We start from the raw sequence: 18167 nt of genomic DNA, 5'->3' as shown, positions 1-18167 counted from the left end.
TTTAAGTTACAACATTTTTCTAACAACTAAAGGTAACAGCTGCTTGATTGTGATATAAAATGCTTGTAACACACATAAATACTCCTCTCTCCCACCTAAAGAGCTACATCAATTATAATAATTCAACATTTTCTAAAAGCTATTTATTAAAAGAGTCAGCTGTGACTTTTTTTTTGGTCAACTGAAGTGGTTTCATTATCGAGTCAGACAGAATCCTTGCTGGGTTTTCACCCACTGACTTTACTAGTTGTAAAGTCAGTGGGTGAACTGTACCCAGCTACAGTTGAACAGAAATGCATTTATCAAATTTTCAAAGCACTTTTCCATATTTGTATCCTAGTCGTATACACTCATAGCATGTCATAAATTATGTGTAATAGGTTGAACGTCAGGAGCTTCTGCTGTGGGGAATGGACAGATTTAAACTGATAACTTTGGCGTTTTGAAAGCTCTGTTGTCTCTCTTCAGGATGTAAGATCTAAAACGTAAAAGAGACTCCAGCCACGTCCAGCAGGACATCTGCTGCTGACAGAACTATTACCGTCGTATTCTCCAACTCAAATAGGGAGTGAAAAAAAAAAGTGTCTCCGTTCCTTTGATGTCGGTTTCCCCCGTCCTCACAACCAGAAGGAACCTGCTGGAGAAAAACACAAACAGCCTAAAGGTGAACTGGAAGCTTTGAAGAGGTGCATGCTGGCTCCAGTGAAGCTTCCGGTCCTAAAACAAAAACAACAAACTTTCACAGCAGCTCTACAGTGTCTCATTAATACAGAAAAAAAAACAAAGACAGCTTTGATCTTTCTCAGCCGGTTTGGATAACGTGGTATTTTAACATACCAAAGACGTCAATGATCTCCTCGGCAGGAGACATCAAATATTTGTGCTTGTGTGACATTGACGTCGTCTGTACAATGCTGTGAAAATAAGTTACTCCTCCCATACAAAGTTAATCTGTTTTAGCTTTTTGTTCCACATCAAAGTCATTTTAAAATCAATGGGAACCTGATTACTATTCTGCCAGAGGTATGAATAATTTTGACCTTAACCTGTAGTAAACATTGTGCCTATATGAATGCTGTGTCTGTGTATAAGTGCAGTAAAATTTAAATTTGGATGATTTCCATGGCTAGTTTCTGGTTCCATTTGAGTTGAAAGTGGTTCAATTTAAAAGTCAAGAAAAAGAAAAAAAACAACAACCATGAGATCAATTTGAAATAGCTGCACTTTTTAAATTGCTCTCCATTCAGCGTTCACGTCCTGTAAAGGAGGGTCTGGGCTCTGTGAAACATAAAAGAGAGCAAAGAAATCAATATAAACCCCTTCAAGCGTACCGACCTTCTTCCTCCAAACAATCAAAAACCACCAAGGTCTGATGTGTGTGCTTAAAAATCCAAGCTCAGTTTAATGATTTCTTTTTATATATATATTTATATATTATTCCTACAAATACATGGTTTTCAGCACTTTGAAAAACGCTCACTTTCCTCGGTAAGCCAAGGAGGCTAGAAATATCCTACAGTGAAAAAGAAAGACAAAACATAATTGACAAAAAAACAACAAATAAGATGTGGAAACATAAAAAAACAAAAAACAAAACAACATCCTGTACAAACACGATGGCCCAATAATTTAAGAAAATAGTGTCTCTAAAACGTTCATATTGCTTTGTATCTCCACCGACCAGATCCACCCTGTGCAACACCAGGCCGTTCTGACAGCGGCCACAAGGGGTGGGAGGTTGCCAAATCCCAGATGCTGATGTTGCTCCAGAGGTTCAGGGGTCAAGCTGCAAGGTGTCGCAGAAGAGAAACAGTCTCGTTTTGTCGTCTCAGGTGGTCACTCGTTCTCTGGCTGTTTTGGCAGTAACAATACAAAGACGAGGGATGGTCACACTACCACAGTACCGCACTCCTCATGAAGGATGGTTTCACTGTTTGTTGTAGTTTTACCATTATTACTTTCTACAGCATTATTACTAGAGCTATCACCATCACAGATACACAGAGTGCATCATGTGTTTGTGTGTATGCAGAGGGTTCATCTCTGTGTGTGTGTGTGTGCACGTTTATATGCTCTTGTGTATGATGGGAGAGTTGATGTTCAGTGCTCGGAGCTTGTCTTCTCGAAGGAGAAGCTGGGAAGAGTCAATAGCTTGGAGCTGGGATTGGGATTCGGCGAGCCTCCGTCTTGCCCCGAGCCCTCTCCAACTCCCAGGTCGAACGAGTCCTTGGAGTCGCTAGAGGGGGCTCTCCTCCTCAGACATGTGTCCCTGCTGGGCAGAGGAGGGGGCAATCCTAATCCTGCCAACCCCATGCCACTGAGGCTGGGGTAGAGGCCAGACTGGGGTTCGAGTTCATCGGGCGGGTCGACGGATATACAGGGTGGGCTCATCTTCTTCTTGCGCCGGGGAGACGGCAGTGGGGCCTGGGTGGGAATCTGCAGGCTGTCGGACCGGGACACAAACCCCGAAGACGTGGAGGCGGCGCTGTGCTGTGGGCAAGGGTCCTCCGCAGGGTACACTTCTACGGAGTGGCGCCGCGGGTCGTCCAGCCAGGAGTAAGGGCGCGGGCGGGGCAGGAGGGTGCTACGCCCCTGCGTGTCGACGCTGTGGAACCTCTTGAGCTGCCTCGTGCAGGGACTCCGACTCTCCTGGCACACCGTGTCCTCCACAGCGACGCTGCTGCTTCCCACCAGCCCTCCACAGGTGATTAGAGAAACTTCACGATCCTCCGACGCCGCCTCCACCTCCTCTTGTTGCTGCTGTTGGGGCCTGGCAGGTAAGGGAGGAGGAACTGGGTGGGAGGACGGTAACGCAGATGAAGAGTAGGAGGCAAGGCAGTGCTGGTCATGTTGCTGGGTGTGCACGCTGCTGGGTTTAGGGGAGGCACCCGGTGTGGCAGGCACCAGGCAGAGAGCTGGGTGTAGATGGGGATGATGATGCTGATGGGAGGGAGAGGCGGATGGAGGTAGCCCCAAAGCTGCCACGTTCAGAAGTCCTTCACTGCTCTCCTGTTCATCTGAACAGAGGGCCTCCTGAGAATCAGTGGACACTGCGACCTGGAAAACGGGGCACGGAAGGGAGGGGGAGTGGAGTATTCAAGAAAAAAATGGGGGTAAATGTCCAATGAAGGGGTTGGGGAGAGGTGGGGAAGGAGGAGATCAAGGGTGAGAGGGAGGGGGGAGGAGAGCAGTTAGTGTGAGGTGATGAGGATGAGAAGCAGCAGTCTGGGTCAAAGCTCACCGTCTGGCCAGCGTGTTCTCACACAACTCCCTATGCAATTCATTTGCAACATCCTGCCGTGAATCATAACCCGAAAGCCCAGAGGCTCTGCTCTGTGTTGCTCTGTTTCATTAGTCCAGATTGTCAGAAGTGCACTGGGTAAACAACGTCTGACAGAAGTGGATGCCTTCGGCGAGCTCGGTCTGTTGAGTCTGTGTAAGATGCTTGAGCTCGACCTGGTCAGATTCTGACGTGTTTACATTGCAGAGAGTTCCCCAGAGGTCTCCTGAGATACTAGGCAGAGATGTCTGTCTTACCAGCCAAACTCTGCTGATTGTTAGGGGCCAAACATGGAGCTAAAACTTTATTTTTGTGGATGTCAAATGAAACTTCAGACTACTGTGGAATCTTTCTCAGCCTCTGCTCATTTGCAGCAGATAGGGTTAATAAGGACTCTGCATCATTGAACCAAACTGTTGAAATTGGTTCTTATTGTTGCAGTTGTGTGATGAAAATCATTTTGTTCTCAGCCCCTTTTCATCACAACATGCTTGGCGAACTTTTCGCTGCCCTCTCAATGCGAAACTATTGTGTAACTGATCAGAATTTTATTGCCAAATTTGTTTATGCGGAAAACGTCCCCAATTACTTAACCTCAAGAAGCTTGTTTTTCAGCCACAGAGTAAAAAGTATAGCTTTGAGGGATAATTGTCCAAAGGTGTGAGGAAGTACGTACTGTTGGACTAACATTAAACTCTCCCTGCTCAGTTCTGGTCTGATGGAGCGACGGAACGTCCCACCAACGCCTTCCATACTTTTTGTCTCTGATTACATTGAAAATGAAATGATTTGAGAGAGATGTTGCATCTCGTCCATCATTACGTCCTCCTCCTCCTCCGAATTTGTGATCTTGTAATGGTCGATGCTCTCTGCTATGATTGCTGTGTTTACTGTATTGTTGCTAACCACAAATGTGTCAAACTACCATGATGCGTTCTGCAGTGGGAGGGGTTTCACTTTGGTGTGTTGTGAACCTTGGATGGCATTAACAGTTCAACTTTGTTCCCACCATGCTGGCTCCTTTAGATAATCTCTTCTCATATACAGTATATACAATCTAAAGTGTAACTGGAACGTTCTCAGTAATGTGTGTGTTTCCTGCTGGCAGAGACACTGAGCACTGAGCCAGACCAAATGACCCTCCCCAACCTTTGCCCATCGACACAAAACCCTGTAAACTGTGAGTTGTTGGAGTCAATAAAGTGGGATCTGTTTTTCCCCCACTGTCACCTCTGTATAGAGCCACACACACACAGGGTCTGAGGCCAATAGACAGAGGGTAAACATGACATGTAAACCTCTGCAGTGACAGCTCCTGAACCCCGACAGATCTCAGGTCAGCGATGAGTCGTGTTCATCACCATGGTAATGATGAGTGAGCGGGAGGGAGGCATGCATGTCATTTCAGGGCTGAGCATTTAAAGAAGCCTTTCCCTGCATGAGCCTTGACCAGTGAGACCACAGAGACACCTAGTGGTCAGAGAAACGTGTTACAGCCACAACAATGCAACACCTAGTCACAAATTACAGAAGTGCACCGTGGGACTATGCTACCTTAATCACCCTGTAACTTGGATATTATTTTTTTGTACTGTTAAAGCATTAATCTTGGGATTTAAAAAAATTCTCTGGTGCTCTACTGTAACGGAGTATAAAATGGCCAAATGCATATGGACAGCTCTTGCTGTTTTAGTAGAATCCCCTGAGTTGTATTATCTAAAATATAAAAAGTGCACTGCATTATGGGTGAATTTCCCTTGTAGCCACATTACACCTGTGCCTTAATACATTCAATCACTTCACTTGATATCAGGTAAATAAATGTGACTTTGCTCCAGTCATTCATTTCCAACAGGTGTTTGCTTAGAGTTATAGATGCTCTGTGGTTTGATGACAAGTTAAAAAACAATATCTGGGTGAATGAAAGATGAGAGGGTAAAAAAACGAACAAAATGGGGGTGAGTCTACACGTGTGCGTCCGTAACGTCCCGTGTTTCTGAAAAGGCCTCGAGGGGAAACAATGTCGGCTCGTCTGTCGCCTTTTCAGAAACAGGAGTATCTGTGTTTGAGCAGTAGCTCAGGGTCGGGCGGTTTGTGGGCCCAGCTGAGCTGAGATCAAAAGTGAACAGATACAATCGATGGGGGAGAGCGGGTCGGTTTTAAAATAACAGGAAAATCATGAGGAGCGGCAAAGAAAAGAAAGAGGGAAGACAGTGGAATAGTTCAGAATGTGCAAGAAGAGAGTTAAATTCTATGGTGGATATTTAGTGCCACTTTAAGGGAAGGAATTGTGAGAAGAATAAAGTTTCAAACGTAAACATGAAGGTAAGATTTGTAAACGTAACCTGTTATTTAAGGCCTCGGCAGGATGTGGAACTCAGAAACTCACTTAGATGTTTTATTACTTTAGAGAGAAAGTGAGAAACCGCAGCACTGTGCAATGAGTCAGAGCAGTAAATACGTCCTTTACATCCTTTGTGATAAAACAACCTACAACTGGCACATCTTGAAGTAAAGCCAGAGAGTACAAGTGTTGGAATCAGGATTCAACTACTGATGATCATTGGTCACCAAGAGGAGAGGATATCTGCATTTACTGTACTAGAAATGTTTTAAAAGAGTTTTTAGTTTGGGTTTGAATGACTTAATGTATTTATATTGTGTCTAGAGATGTCCCAATGTTCAGATATGTCAACCATTTTAACCTAAAACTGTACGGGGTCTTAGTGGCTTTGCTCTACCTTTTGCTCTGATGAGCCAACATTAAATACATGAAGCGTCCAGGACTTTCTTGGATTTGTCCCTAAATTCAATAATTCAGCTCACATACGTCATATTTTAAGCTAGCATGGACTCCATCGTCGTTACCCACTTCAGAAGTGAAACTGTTTAAAACTTGCCATCATTTGCTGTCTCATTAATTTGGCTATTAATTATTTAACATCTTGGACCAAGAATGATTTTGTAATATAGGTCTTGAAAGGAGTCTGACATAAAATAGTAATTTAGCAGCACCAAGGGCTTTTACCTGTAAACGTGCCACAGAAAAATGTAGAAAAGGCCTCCAGAAAGCCTGAAGAATACTTCAAAATGGTTCAAGTTACAAAGTTAAAACATTTTTGGCATGGTTTGGAACAATTGCACAGTGCTGCAGGTCTTCAGCAATGACAGTTTTTTTTTGTTTTTTTTTAAATAGATTCCCAAGTAGAAAGCAATAGGTTCACTCAAAAAGAATGATCAGAAGAAAACATTTGTAAAGCCTAATGACTTTACGCTAACAGTTTGTTTCTCAATAAATAACTATACTTGTTGAGGAATAAATATAGTTTATTTATTTATACAACTATATTTATAAATATAGTTATATAAATAACTATATTTATTGAGAAAACTGGAGATACAGCAGTCAGGAAGTTTTAAAAAGTTCCATCCTACCGATCTTGATTTTAGCCAATACATAAAACGATTTTCTCAAAAGCAGCCCAATGATCATTGCTCATGATCAACAATAAGGTCCAGTAAAGAGTAAAATGGGCTAACACCATTTCTAGTAAAAACAATCTCTTCATGAATTGGCTTTAGAGCGGGGTTGCATAGTCACCTGTCGGCGGAGCGTGCGGCTAAGTGCATGTGTGTGTCTTGGCGGCGGTTGTCGAGGAATACTCTCAGAGTCTGAGTGGCTGTGGGGGCTGATGGGTCTGAAGAAGTCAGTGGGGACCGTCAGCTGCTGGGAGCACTCCTCTGGCTGAGAGCGCACCGAGCCTCTGGAGCCTGGACACACAGCGCCGGCAGGTAAGCAACAATCAGCAAAGTAATTACTGCACCGCAGATGCGTTTACCTCACAGGAAATGACTTGCGGCTCTCCAAGGAAACGTCAGGTTGCGTTAAGCTTAATGACAAGAAGACATTTCCCAATGAGAAGGTAACATCCTTACCTGATTGGGCCCTGTGAGTGCCCACTAGGTGCTGGGGCCCCTGTGACTGTGCTACAAGCTGCGCTGGGGACGGAGATGAGGAACCAAAGGGGCGAAGGGGGAAGAACATGTAGCTGTCGTTGGGCAGGGAGTGAGTCCGTCCCACCGCAGGCTTTCTGACACTCAGCAGGTTGTCCTTCGGTGCCTCCGGCTGTACACACGAAGCAGAGAGTTAGGGTCCTTCTAAGCTCGACCGGGTCTACGGTTGCTCTTTCACTCGGGCATTCTCACAGATTCCTAAACACAGTTACGGTTGTTATTTCTCTAAAGCGGTGTTTCTCAATCTTGGTCCTCAGGAATCACTGACCTGCTTTAGATGCGTTTCTAGTCCAGAACACCTGATTCAAATGATTGTATGACCGCCTCTGCATGTTACCAAGTGCTGCATGAGTCTGTTAATCACTCACTTATTCAAGTAAGGCCTGTGTCACCTAAAACAAGCAGGGCAGTGGTCCCCGAGGACTGGAATTGAGAAACACTGCCGTAAGATTTCGTACACAAAGAGACGGAGATCATCAGCGTACACAGAGAACACGGGAACTCCAAACACTAGAGTTGACTACTGCACGGCCACCACAGAACCCTCTCTGAATCTTTTTCTTTTTGGACAAAGACCTTGCTCATTACATCTTATATGGTCACACTGCAGAACCAGTGTGCATCCACAACAGATTTACCTGAGGCCTCCCTCCACCACACTTCACAGTAACAAGCACATGAAAGCTCAGAGTGGAGGGGGAAACTACTACGCCAGCGGACAGAGGATGGTACGAGCACAGGCGCGCGGGAGACGACGTGAAGGAGAGACGTGGACTCACATCTAAAGCACAGAGTCAAACCAAAGCTGATAGAGAGAGCAGAGATTTCAAGAGAAGGAGCAGAGGGGGGGGGCAAAAAGGAAAAATCTGTAAACTGGTAAGTGAGGTGGCGTACTACTCAACTGGACTGGACCGGAATAAAAACCAAAAAAAAAAAACGAACACCACGCTGGAAATGTAGAATGAGAAAGAGAAATTTGGGCAGATAGTATGTTTCACCAGGGACTTTCAAGGCTACTTGCACTCCTCTACACCACTCACTCACAACACTCTAATATTTTACTTCTTTCACCACTGCTGCTTTATTGTGATAGATTTTAATCTTTGGTGATTCTTGTTTACCACTGCTCTGTGGTTCAGTAATTGGACCTGCTTCCATTTTTCTATATTCTGTAAAGCCTAGCTACAAGTAGGAAGAGTAATCTGTTCCCACGGCAAACAGGGTTCACCTACTTTGGTGATACTGCACTGCAGTTAGAGATGTTGTTCAATGTCGAAGTTTTACATTTATTTTTGCAAATGATTTTACAATGAGCGTATCGAGAGGTCTCAATAGGCTTATAATACAACACAAAATACATTTTTAAGCTAGCAAATTTATATGTATACACCAGGAACAGATGTGACTTTGCGCCAATAATACGGACAATAAGGCTTCTGTGATGTTCACTGACAGGATCTGAAGGTGTGGTAGTGGAGATGAGTGTCTCTCTTATGGGAACCTCCTGGATTTCATCTTTGCTGGTCTTAGTTTGTAGCTGAGTCCAAAGTGGCTGAGCTGAGAGTCGGCTCAAACTCAACTTTAGATGAATTGAATGATGCTGTTAGCTCTGGTATAGACAGCTACACATGCCTAAGGAGGCTAGTGCCAACAAATAAGTGCTTTGCTGCTGTATACAAACTGGTGTGATGCAAAAAAAAAAAAAAAAGTGTTTCCATTGCAGTTTTGTGAAATACACTCAACCCAGAGCTAAAACTTTTTATTGAAAATGTGAGATTTTCCAAAATGGTCATGTTTCCACTAAGCAAATTTATTTTTGTAATTCCTTTTGGGCTCCACACATCTCCTGATACAGAATATATTTGTGCTACATGAGCACTTGGTTCATCAGGTCCAAATGCCATGAAAGCACATGTGCAATTTGATAACATATTTAAATCACAGCACCACCCAGTGGCCAGGCATGGCAATAACAAGTGATTCAAAGTCTTGGTGCCGTCCAAACCTAGAGCTTTTCACCAATCAAGATCTGAAAATACCAGCAGTTTCCAATCAAAACATAAGTCTCTTTAACTTGATAACTCTTCTTTTTTTTCCATTTCATTTTAAGTTTCCACTTTCATCCATACCAGTATACAGCTAAACATTAGTAATCCATCATTTGAAAGTTTTATCAAACAAGAACAAGAGACATTTCATGTCTTAAAACACGTAGTAACTAAAAAACAAGCACATTAAAATGACAATTTCCAGTTTCTATGGTTTCTAAGTGGCAGCCATGTTGGTTATCTATACAGATCTGTCATTGCCTTTGGCACTGGGAAGTAAATTTGGCAAATTAGCTATTTGGCTACAGGTGCAAAGAAGCTCTTTGGTGTAATCTAATTCCAGCAACAATTTGTTTGGGTGTGTGCAGTAGGAGTACAAGTTGCTGTGGAAGTGGCCCTGGGAAGGAGACAGTACAAGCTACTGCAGGACGGAGCACGGGGAAGAGCGATGGAAGAGGTGGAAAGAGAAGAACTGTCAGTACATTGCATTCCACAGCGCTTAGAAAGAGGGGGCTAAAATCGCCAGGGGCCGAGTCGTCGGGCAGAGCTAGGGACCAGGATTTCTCTGAGGCCAGAGACAGAGCTTCCATCTCCGCTAGAGGGATCTAGGCAGGAAGAGACAACCGCTGGTGAGCAGAGAGAACAGCGCAAACTCCCAACAACACACAGATATAGAAACACACACACATAAAACCTGGAGCTAACAGGAAAACAGACCCTTTAGAAAGCCTATCTGACTGGAAGGAGTGTAAGTCTTTATTGTGATGAGCTCTGGAAGGGGTCAGGAAGGAAAATTACATTCATTTTTGCAATATCTGACAAAGGTTTTGTGATACGTAGCAGAGGATTTTTCAAAACATCCACCAACCACAGAATCTCCACGAACTGTTTAAGATTGATATCTCAGGCTGCGTTCACACTGCAGCCCAAAGTGACCCAATTCTGATTTTTTTTTTTGCCTTAATGTGACCTGCATCTGATCTTTTCATGACAGCCTGAGCAGCACAGGTCAGAGTTCTTTCAAATGCGACCCAGGTCACTGGGATATCCGATGCGTGTCCGATCTTTTCCAATGTGACCTGAATCATAACGGTCAGGTCCTGAACGTCACCGATACTCTACAAACGTCACTGTTCCGCGTCCTGATACACGCAAGCAGGAAGAAAAACAACAACCATGGTGGACAACAATGGGGATCATGTTGTTAATGTGCTGCTCCGGTCGGACAACAACTTTAAAATCGTAAGCTAAGCTCCACCGTTCGCATCCATGTTTACTTCCCCAAACACTGAGCACTTCTTCTTTTTATGGTGGTTGGCAAAACACTGAGCACGCTCTCTATGTGTGATGTTATTGCGCCCCCTACTGCGCCTGTGTGTTACTTTCCAGTTGTTTGCTGTTCACACTGGAGAAGTGTTAACGGCGACGGCAAAAAAATCAGATTTGACAAAAAATCAGAATTGGTACAAGCTGAGAAAAGATCTACATCTACTTAAATTGTTACATATTTTCCAATTATTTGGACATTAAAGTTCCTCTGCTCAAAAGATGAATGATAGCTGGAACAACCATTACGACAAGGAAGTACACTAACTTTTTGTTGGACTTAATTTTTTTTTTTTTTTTTTGGTCAATGCAGATGGACACTGTGGAGATATTATGGGATAATTCTAAAAAATATATATATGTGGGACCTTGCAAAGGTAAACTCAAATCTTGCAAAACCTCTATGACACGTGTCAAACACAAGGCCCGGGGGCCAAATGCAGCCCGCCGCAGCTTTTTATGTGGCCCTTGAGATTCTAGACTTATGCATGAATAAAAACAGTTGTGTGCTTAAACATTATTTTTTAATTAAATCAAAATGGCTTTTATTTGTGACTGCCAAATTACATTAACCAATTCTTTCAGTTTTACTACAATCGCGGAAATTCACTCAAAAGCAACAAATTGCGTACATGTTTTTGTGCGAATGCATAATTGTGAAGGTTTTCCAGAAAAATTGTCAAAAACATGTTTGAAGTGACGCCAACTCCCACCTGCAAGTGGCAGTATATTTTACTTCTACGCTTCTGCTTTACTTGATGTCAAGTTCTAGTCTGTGATCGACTATTTGCAACTAATGAAGTCACATTTACCATAATACATAAGTGTAAATATTGCAAAATTTCTTGCAAATAATTTTAAATTAGCAATTTATTGCAAAAAAATTACAAAAATAAAATTCCTAGAGGGATTGATGAATGTAAAAAACTGTCAAATATGATTTGATTTTGAACATTCGTGATGCTGATGTGGCCCAAAATGAAAATGAGTTTGACGCTCCTGCTCTATGGGATCTTGCCAAAACAAATGTATTTTCCAAACCTTTTCCTGGTTTTTGCATAAAGATAACTCAGTATCTCAACACATTTTTTGCGGGCTCTCACAAAACTTTTCGACAATCTCACAAAGTTGCCGGACCTTGCAGAAGTGACTGTGGATCTTGCAAAACTTTGCAAGGACTCTGAAAAGTCACTTAGGATCCTTGACAAAAATATCTCAGCTACAAAGCAAGCTCCACTTTTTTTCCTTCTTCCAAGGTCACTTGCAAAGCTCAATATAGGGTTGCAAACAAAAAGAGTTTTTTTTTCTTTCTCAACTTTTAAAATTTGCATCATTATTAGCTTGTATTCTGGAATCAACTAATGTCAAATAAGTCTAAAAAGGGGGCCAGTTGCTTTAAATTAATGCAAAATAGACAATGCCAAATGCCATACAACAGTACAATGATGTAATGTGCACATTTAAATGCATACATACCCAAAAAAGAATGCAAAATTATTATTTTTTTTTTTTAACTCTGCAGAGGTTGGGTCGAGTCTGGAAGAGTCTGAAAACTTCCTGCTTCTGTTAAATACGTTTTAATAAGGAAAACCAATGAAGGGACAAACAACCAGGGCCAGAAATTGAAAAACAAAACAAACAAACAGATAAAAAACGATTTGGATCAGGAATTTAACAGAGAAGGCCTGGGCTCTGGCATCTTGATACCAACATGAAAACCCATTTCAGAAGATGGATCTCAGCAGTGCTGACGTAACCGTCCAATTTTTGTCCTTGAATGAGAAAAAAACAAAACAAATAAAAAAAAAAAAACAGGCACGCTGATGCATTATTCAGTTTCATGCTGCATATCGATTGAGCTGTTTCTCTGCAGACTTGGAAGAGTTTGCTCTGCGCTGGCCTCAGGAGCGCCTTGGGTGGAAGTTATCGCTTTGCTGTGACTGACGGGAAAAAGCAGGTCATCAGCTATAAAAAAAATAACAGAAGTGTCACAGCGACAAACACACAGAGTGACAGTGATGGTGAGCGTTGGAGACAGAGGAAGCCCTAAAACTGTTTCTCAGTCTGCCAAACCGGACTGCGAATAACAAACCTGCAGAACATAAATGAGTTTAACCAAATGAGGGAATGAGATCATAGCTGAGACGGGCAGCGGTGGGCGCCGTGGCCGGCAACGCGGTTGGTTGGGAAGAGGAAAAATATTCGATGTGGAGGAACGCCAGGACAAAAAAAATGGTAACGGGTGAAAGACTGCAAGATTAACATCACACTGGATGCTTTCCTTTTCTGGAAAATGGAACTGGGTTCTACAGAGGGGAGCTACATGCACAACTACCATCCTGTAAACAGTTTGCAGAACGGACTATGTACTTAAAAACTGATAATTCTTTGATTTTAGTCTGGATGTTGACATAAAGTCACATTCAACAAACCTGAATCAACGTCCGGATGAATCTCGTTTGTCTCGTTTGGTTTACATTGTGGCCATTAATTCATATTAATGTATATTTGGAGTTTAAACTATTAAAATAGGTGGTTATAAGCTTTTTAGAGCGAATATAAAGTAGTTGCAAATTTACGATTTTCGTGAAAACTGGGGATCCAATGTATTGTAAAAAAGTAAAACCAGACAGTGCCCAGATGAGACAATCACCACATCCTAGCATTAGCATCTCTAATATGACAAGAAACAGTAAGAAAGGGCTAAATGAAGGTTGATACTATTATATAACTAGAGAACAAAAGACTAGTTTGAGACATTGCTACTTAGGCAATAACAGAAGAAAAAGGTTATTGTGTAAAGTACACTGCCTCCTACTGGCGATTAGGTGGAACTCAGGAGTAACTCAATGATTCTAACAGCTACATCGACCTTTTGTCTGAACCTTTTTATGTACAGATCATTAAAAAAAACTACTGAGCCTTTAAGAGCAATCAGGTGGTTGTTTTCTTCATCTTTTCACTTAGAAATTTCTCCCCCCCAAAATAAACCCTTTCATTCCCCGTTTGCTGTGCTGCGCCCTACAAGTTGCAGCGTATCAAGAGCCAATGAATGTATGAAATGGAGGAAGCGAGCCATCAGCGGCGTTTCTGGTGGTTATTGACCTTCTTGTCGGTGCTGTGCTTGTTGGGCCTGGGGGGCAGCGCGTAGTAGTGGCAGATGGAGCCAGACAGGTTGTCCATCAAACTCAACTCTCCCTCCATTGAGCCCTGGATGACCAGGGAGATGGAGTCAAACAGAGGTCTCCGCTGCACAAACTTGGGTATCGCAGGTAGAGTAAGAGAGAGCAGAGGAAGAGAAGAAAGAAAGAAAAACGACAGGAAATGAGTGAAAGAGAAGACAGATATAAATATATGTGCATAAACACAGAAACACGACTAAATGAAGGGAGGAAATAAAAAAGACGGATCGATCAAATATACAAAAACAAAGGAATGATGTAGACAATCAAAATCACTGCTTCTAAGCTCACATGTGCTTCCCTGTAAGCCCACAAGGGGGCACTACAGCACCGTACCAGAGCTGGTCTTCCAGGGTGGGGATGGAGAGGAGACTCTGGTGTAACAACTCAGAGCAGCAGAGACAGATGGATAACATCTTAAAAGGGGAAAGATAACAATAGCAAGACCTCGATTTCCTATCCTCCAAAAAGTTCCCCCTGCTGCCTGGAAATAGCTGTTGAAGTGAACAACAAGACCCGCAGCTGAGCTTTCCCATGGCACTGTGACCTGTCTCTGACTGGCATGCTGCCTTCAGGGACCAACCATAAGACACACACACGCACGCACGCACACACGCACACACACACACACACACACACACACACACAAACTAGCACACACTTATTAGAAAAATGCAGTAAGTGACGAGCACAAACTATAAACCGATCTGCTATGAGTCAGAATAGGCTGTGCACAGTAGCAAATATGAAGAAAGGTCTTAGAAAATGAGTTGACAAATAACCAAACTGCTTTCAGACTTAAAGAGATGCCAGTTCTTGACTTATCGTTACATGACGGCTCACCAGTTCAACCTTCAGCAGTCAGACTTGAGATGTCATGAACATTTCCACCTTTTGCTAGTTCCAAACATCAACGTATTTCATTGAGATTCTGTGATTTAGCCAAACAAAGCAAGACATGACCCAATACTCTGGAAAACTTCTATATGGTACAAATACAGATGCAGGTCTTTGACGGTGTGCACACTACTAGATTTCTATCATCACGTTTTTTGTAGCTGCTCACTACTCCTCTTCCGGAAATTACCAGAAACTTTGACTAACTTCTCTTAGATGGTGAAGAAAAGCCTCTCCGTGCCATGATGCTACCACCACCATGTCTAACTCCAGTGCTACCTTGCCACCCCAAAACTGTTTCCTTTTAATCCCAGGGGATCGTCTTCTACATCTTTGCTCTGTCTCCTATCGGCTTGTGACAAACTGAATGAAACCACTCATGACTTTATTTCAACAATGACTTTGTTGACGGTTTAAATTTCTGCAGCTGCTCCAGAGTCACCACTGGGCTAATGGAGGCTCTCTGACTGAACACCAACACACACTCCAGAGGAACGGAGAGATGCGTTCTGTTACCAAAACCAAAACGGCAAGATCGCGTACTTCACAAGATCTAAAGGTGAAACCATGTCTGGCTTGGTTTATGTACATGTTGACCCCTAATCTCATCTTGCTTTCCAGAGATGTTGTATTGTTATGTTTGTTGCTATGGTTTCCTGGTTTCTCTCCTGCAGGTGTAGAAGCAGACTTCTGGGATGTTTGCTTGTGTTCTTTCTTCTGCTCTTTTCTTCTTGCCCTTTAAATCTTTCACACCACCTTTCCTCATTTCTTTTCTGTCTCAGTGTCAATTATATTTGAGATAAACCCAAAGCAATTTAGAATTTGTATATATATCAAGTAGAGAATCACATCGAAGGCTGTGAGATAAATATGTTGGGCCTCATCTTGGCAATCAGACAATTCTGAGTGCCACAGGATAAGAAGAATACTAAAAAAAAACAACTAATGCTTTGCATCAAAGGGAGATCTGACAACCAAATATGTATTCTCATGACTTGTTGCCCAGCCTGACTGAATCTCAGCTGTATGTCCCTAAAACTCCCCCAATGAACCTCGATCTTATTATGGTAACACGAGAAAAAAAAAAAGAAAAGAGCCCTGAAAGCAGCTATAAAATCATGTGCATGCAAGGTCTTGGAAGCACATGGTGTTTTCTAACATCCACAGTTTCTATTATTAGGTACAAAAATAAGCAGTTATGTTTTTAGCCATAAATCAGTTTTTTACCCCTTGATGTTACAACATTTCCATGTTTGTTAAGAAAATGAGACTTTAAAAGATGGGACAGCGCCAAACAGCACAAAAGATCCTGGAAAAAAAAAAAAACAGCAGCTATTTACCTCCAGCTGGGGCTCTGGGTATGCGGGGGGTTCTGCTCTGATGTCTACAGAGTCTCTGGTTATATCAGCAGTGGGAGAGTCCATAGGACCTTCCCGCTCCTGCTCCATGTCCCCCCCTCCGGCGGACCGCCAGGGGGAACCCCCCGAGCTCGACCGATCCATGCCCAGGGCCAGGGGGTTGAGCTGGGGCGATCTTGGCGCCATGTCTGCTCCTTCCATTTGCAGCTCCAGGTTTAACTCGGCCTCCAGCTCCGCCTCCTCTTTGGCTTCCTTGTTGCTCTCCTCCAAGTGCTTCATCAGGACGGCTATGACCACGTTGACCAGGACAAACTGGGCGGTCAGGACGAAGGAGACGAAGTAGATGGGAGAGACCACGGTGTTGTAGCACGTCCCCGTTTCGTGGGCGCAGTCCCTCAGAGTGTCCTGCAGCAGGGCGATAAAAGACGAGTAAGTCCCAGAAGCAGGTGGCGGCGTGGAGGAAGGTACGGTTTATGTTATGTTGTTATGAGGAATTCATTGAAATGTGGACAGGATTTTAATGTACCAACTCTGTTCATGTCACAACCGACTTCACCCCATAGCCATTCGGTGACCGGCAGCCTTCTGACGCGGCACTTCTCCTTTCTAAATGTGCTGGTTCAAAGTGGAAATGCACAAGAGCTTCACCTTCATGATGCCATTCCAGTTGTCGCCAGTGGAAACTCTGAAGAGCAGCAGGAACGCCATCCCAAAGTTCCTGAAAGTGGCGTAGCGGCCCAGACCCTCGCATGGATGGAGCTCATCACAGACTGTGGACAGAGAGAAAGCCAGAAACGTCAAGACAGCCGCACTCGGGGCCTTTTCTTCACAGTGAAATAATTACCGTGACGCTGTTTTATTAATCTGAACGCTCTGGGACACAATTAGCGAGATCAATATGGTGTTTCAACAAAGGATTCCAGAAAGCAATTAAAATCAGGTAGATTAAACCCTGAGAGGGGCGAAGGGAAGACTCAGAGCATGCCTGTGCACTCTGAGCAGTGTTCAAGAGTGAAACTCTTTCCATCTAAGCCGCCTGTTTGAAATCGCGGACGTGTCCTTACTCAAGTCGCCAAACAGCTCGACTCCCAAAGCGGCAAAGATGAAGAAGAGGAGCATGAAGAGCAGGCCCAGATTCCCCACCTGCAGAGAGACGAAGAGTGAGGGATCAGAGCGTTAGAGGACAAATGGGTGGGAACGTGTCAGCGCTGTTGTCAGGGGAACAATTATCACTTCCTACTGTCATAGGAATGGCGCCCCCAGAAAATTTACAAAGGAGTGGCAAGACAAGGCATGTAAAAATTTAGTTAGAAAAATAGATTGCTAGAAAGATTTTTAAATAGCTAGCTAACTAGCTACCAAGCTAGCTAGATTGATAGCTACCTAGATAGACAGACAGACAGACAGACAGACAGACAGACAGACAGACAGATAGATAGTGTTGAGAAAATAAATTTAAAATAAGCTAGTTTTAAAACTTAACATGTCTTGATTCAAATGGCCTAATTGTGGTTTTAAATCAGTAACTTATTCTGGCCTATTGTTACCTGTAGTTCCAGCAGATGGTTTGTTAGGATCGTTTGAACTGCATTTTGTCTGTGTGGGAAAACAATACAGTGGAAGTTCCAGCTTTTCACACTCATCTGTGAAAGGCCGTAAACACGGCAGGGGTTTCTGGCTTTAGAGGGTCAGAGATAGCTCCTGGTTGGATGAGCAAAGATACGCCTTATTTGAATAAATTAAATACAAGAAGATAAAACTTTCTACACAGAAGTAACGAATCAGATTTTGCGCTTGCAACTTCTCCAAAGACGTCTTTGCTTTTTGTTTGTCGTTTCCATCTTTTGTCTTTTTCTCTCTCAGGTAAATTCATGTATTGTTTGTGCTCTGAGGTTTCTGATGTTATGTGATGTGTTTGTCTGGTGATAGTATCCATCTGTCTTGAATAAATGCTGATTATTGAGACGCTGTTATCTCTGCGTGATCTCAGTCTTTGCGCACAGCATTTTTCTGAACCCGGGCATAGAGAGGATATATCGAGTCAAAAGGTTTTTAAAGTTCA

The 18167-nt window shown here is 43.1% G+C and overlaps 1 protein-coding gene across 1 annotated transcript in view; it reads right to left on the bottom strand.

The window, feature by feature from the left end:
• Window positions 1-1370: 1370 nt before the first annotated feature.
• cacna1g (calcium voltage-gated channel subunit alpha1 G) overlaps window positions 1371-18167 on the bottom strand; it is a 164683-nt gene continuing 147886 nt past the window's right edge. The window contains exons 29-34 of the mRNA XM_088000841.1: window positions 17170-17248; window positions 16754-16875; window positions 16088-16510; window positions 7217-7406; window positions 6882-7051; window positions 1371-3057 (exon numbers count right to left, since the gene is read on the bottom strand). Coding sequence (XP_087856967.1) covers window positions 2101-3057; window positions 6882-7051; window positions 7217-7406; window positions 16088-16510; window positions 16754-16875; window positions 17170-17248 — 1941 coding nt within the window. The 3' untranslated portion in view covers window positions 1371-2100. The remainder of the gene's footprint in view (window positions 3058-6881; window positions 7052-7216; window positions 7407-16087; window positions 16511-16753; window positions 16876-17169; window positions 17249-18167) is intronic.

The sequence above is a fragment of the Poecilia mexicana genome, unplaced genomic scaffold (assembly GCF_051168715.1).
Source record: "Poecilia mexicana isolate PSO_F unplaced genomic scaffold, ASM5116871v1 scaffold_19, whole genome shotgun sequence".
Taxonomy (NCBI): domain Eukaryota; kingdom Metazoa; phylum Chordata; class Actinopteri; order Cyprinodontiformes; family Poeciliidae; genus Poecilia; species Poecilia mexicana.
This window is presented reverse-complemented; position numbering and strand designations above follow the sequence as displayed.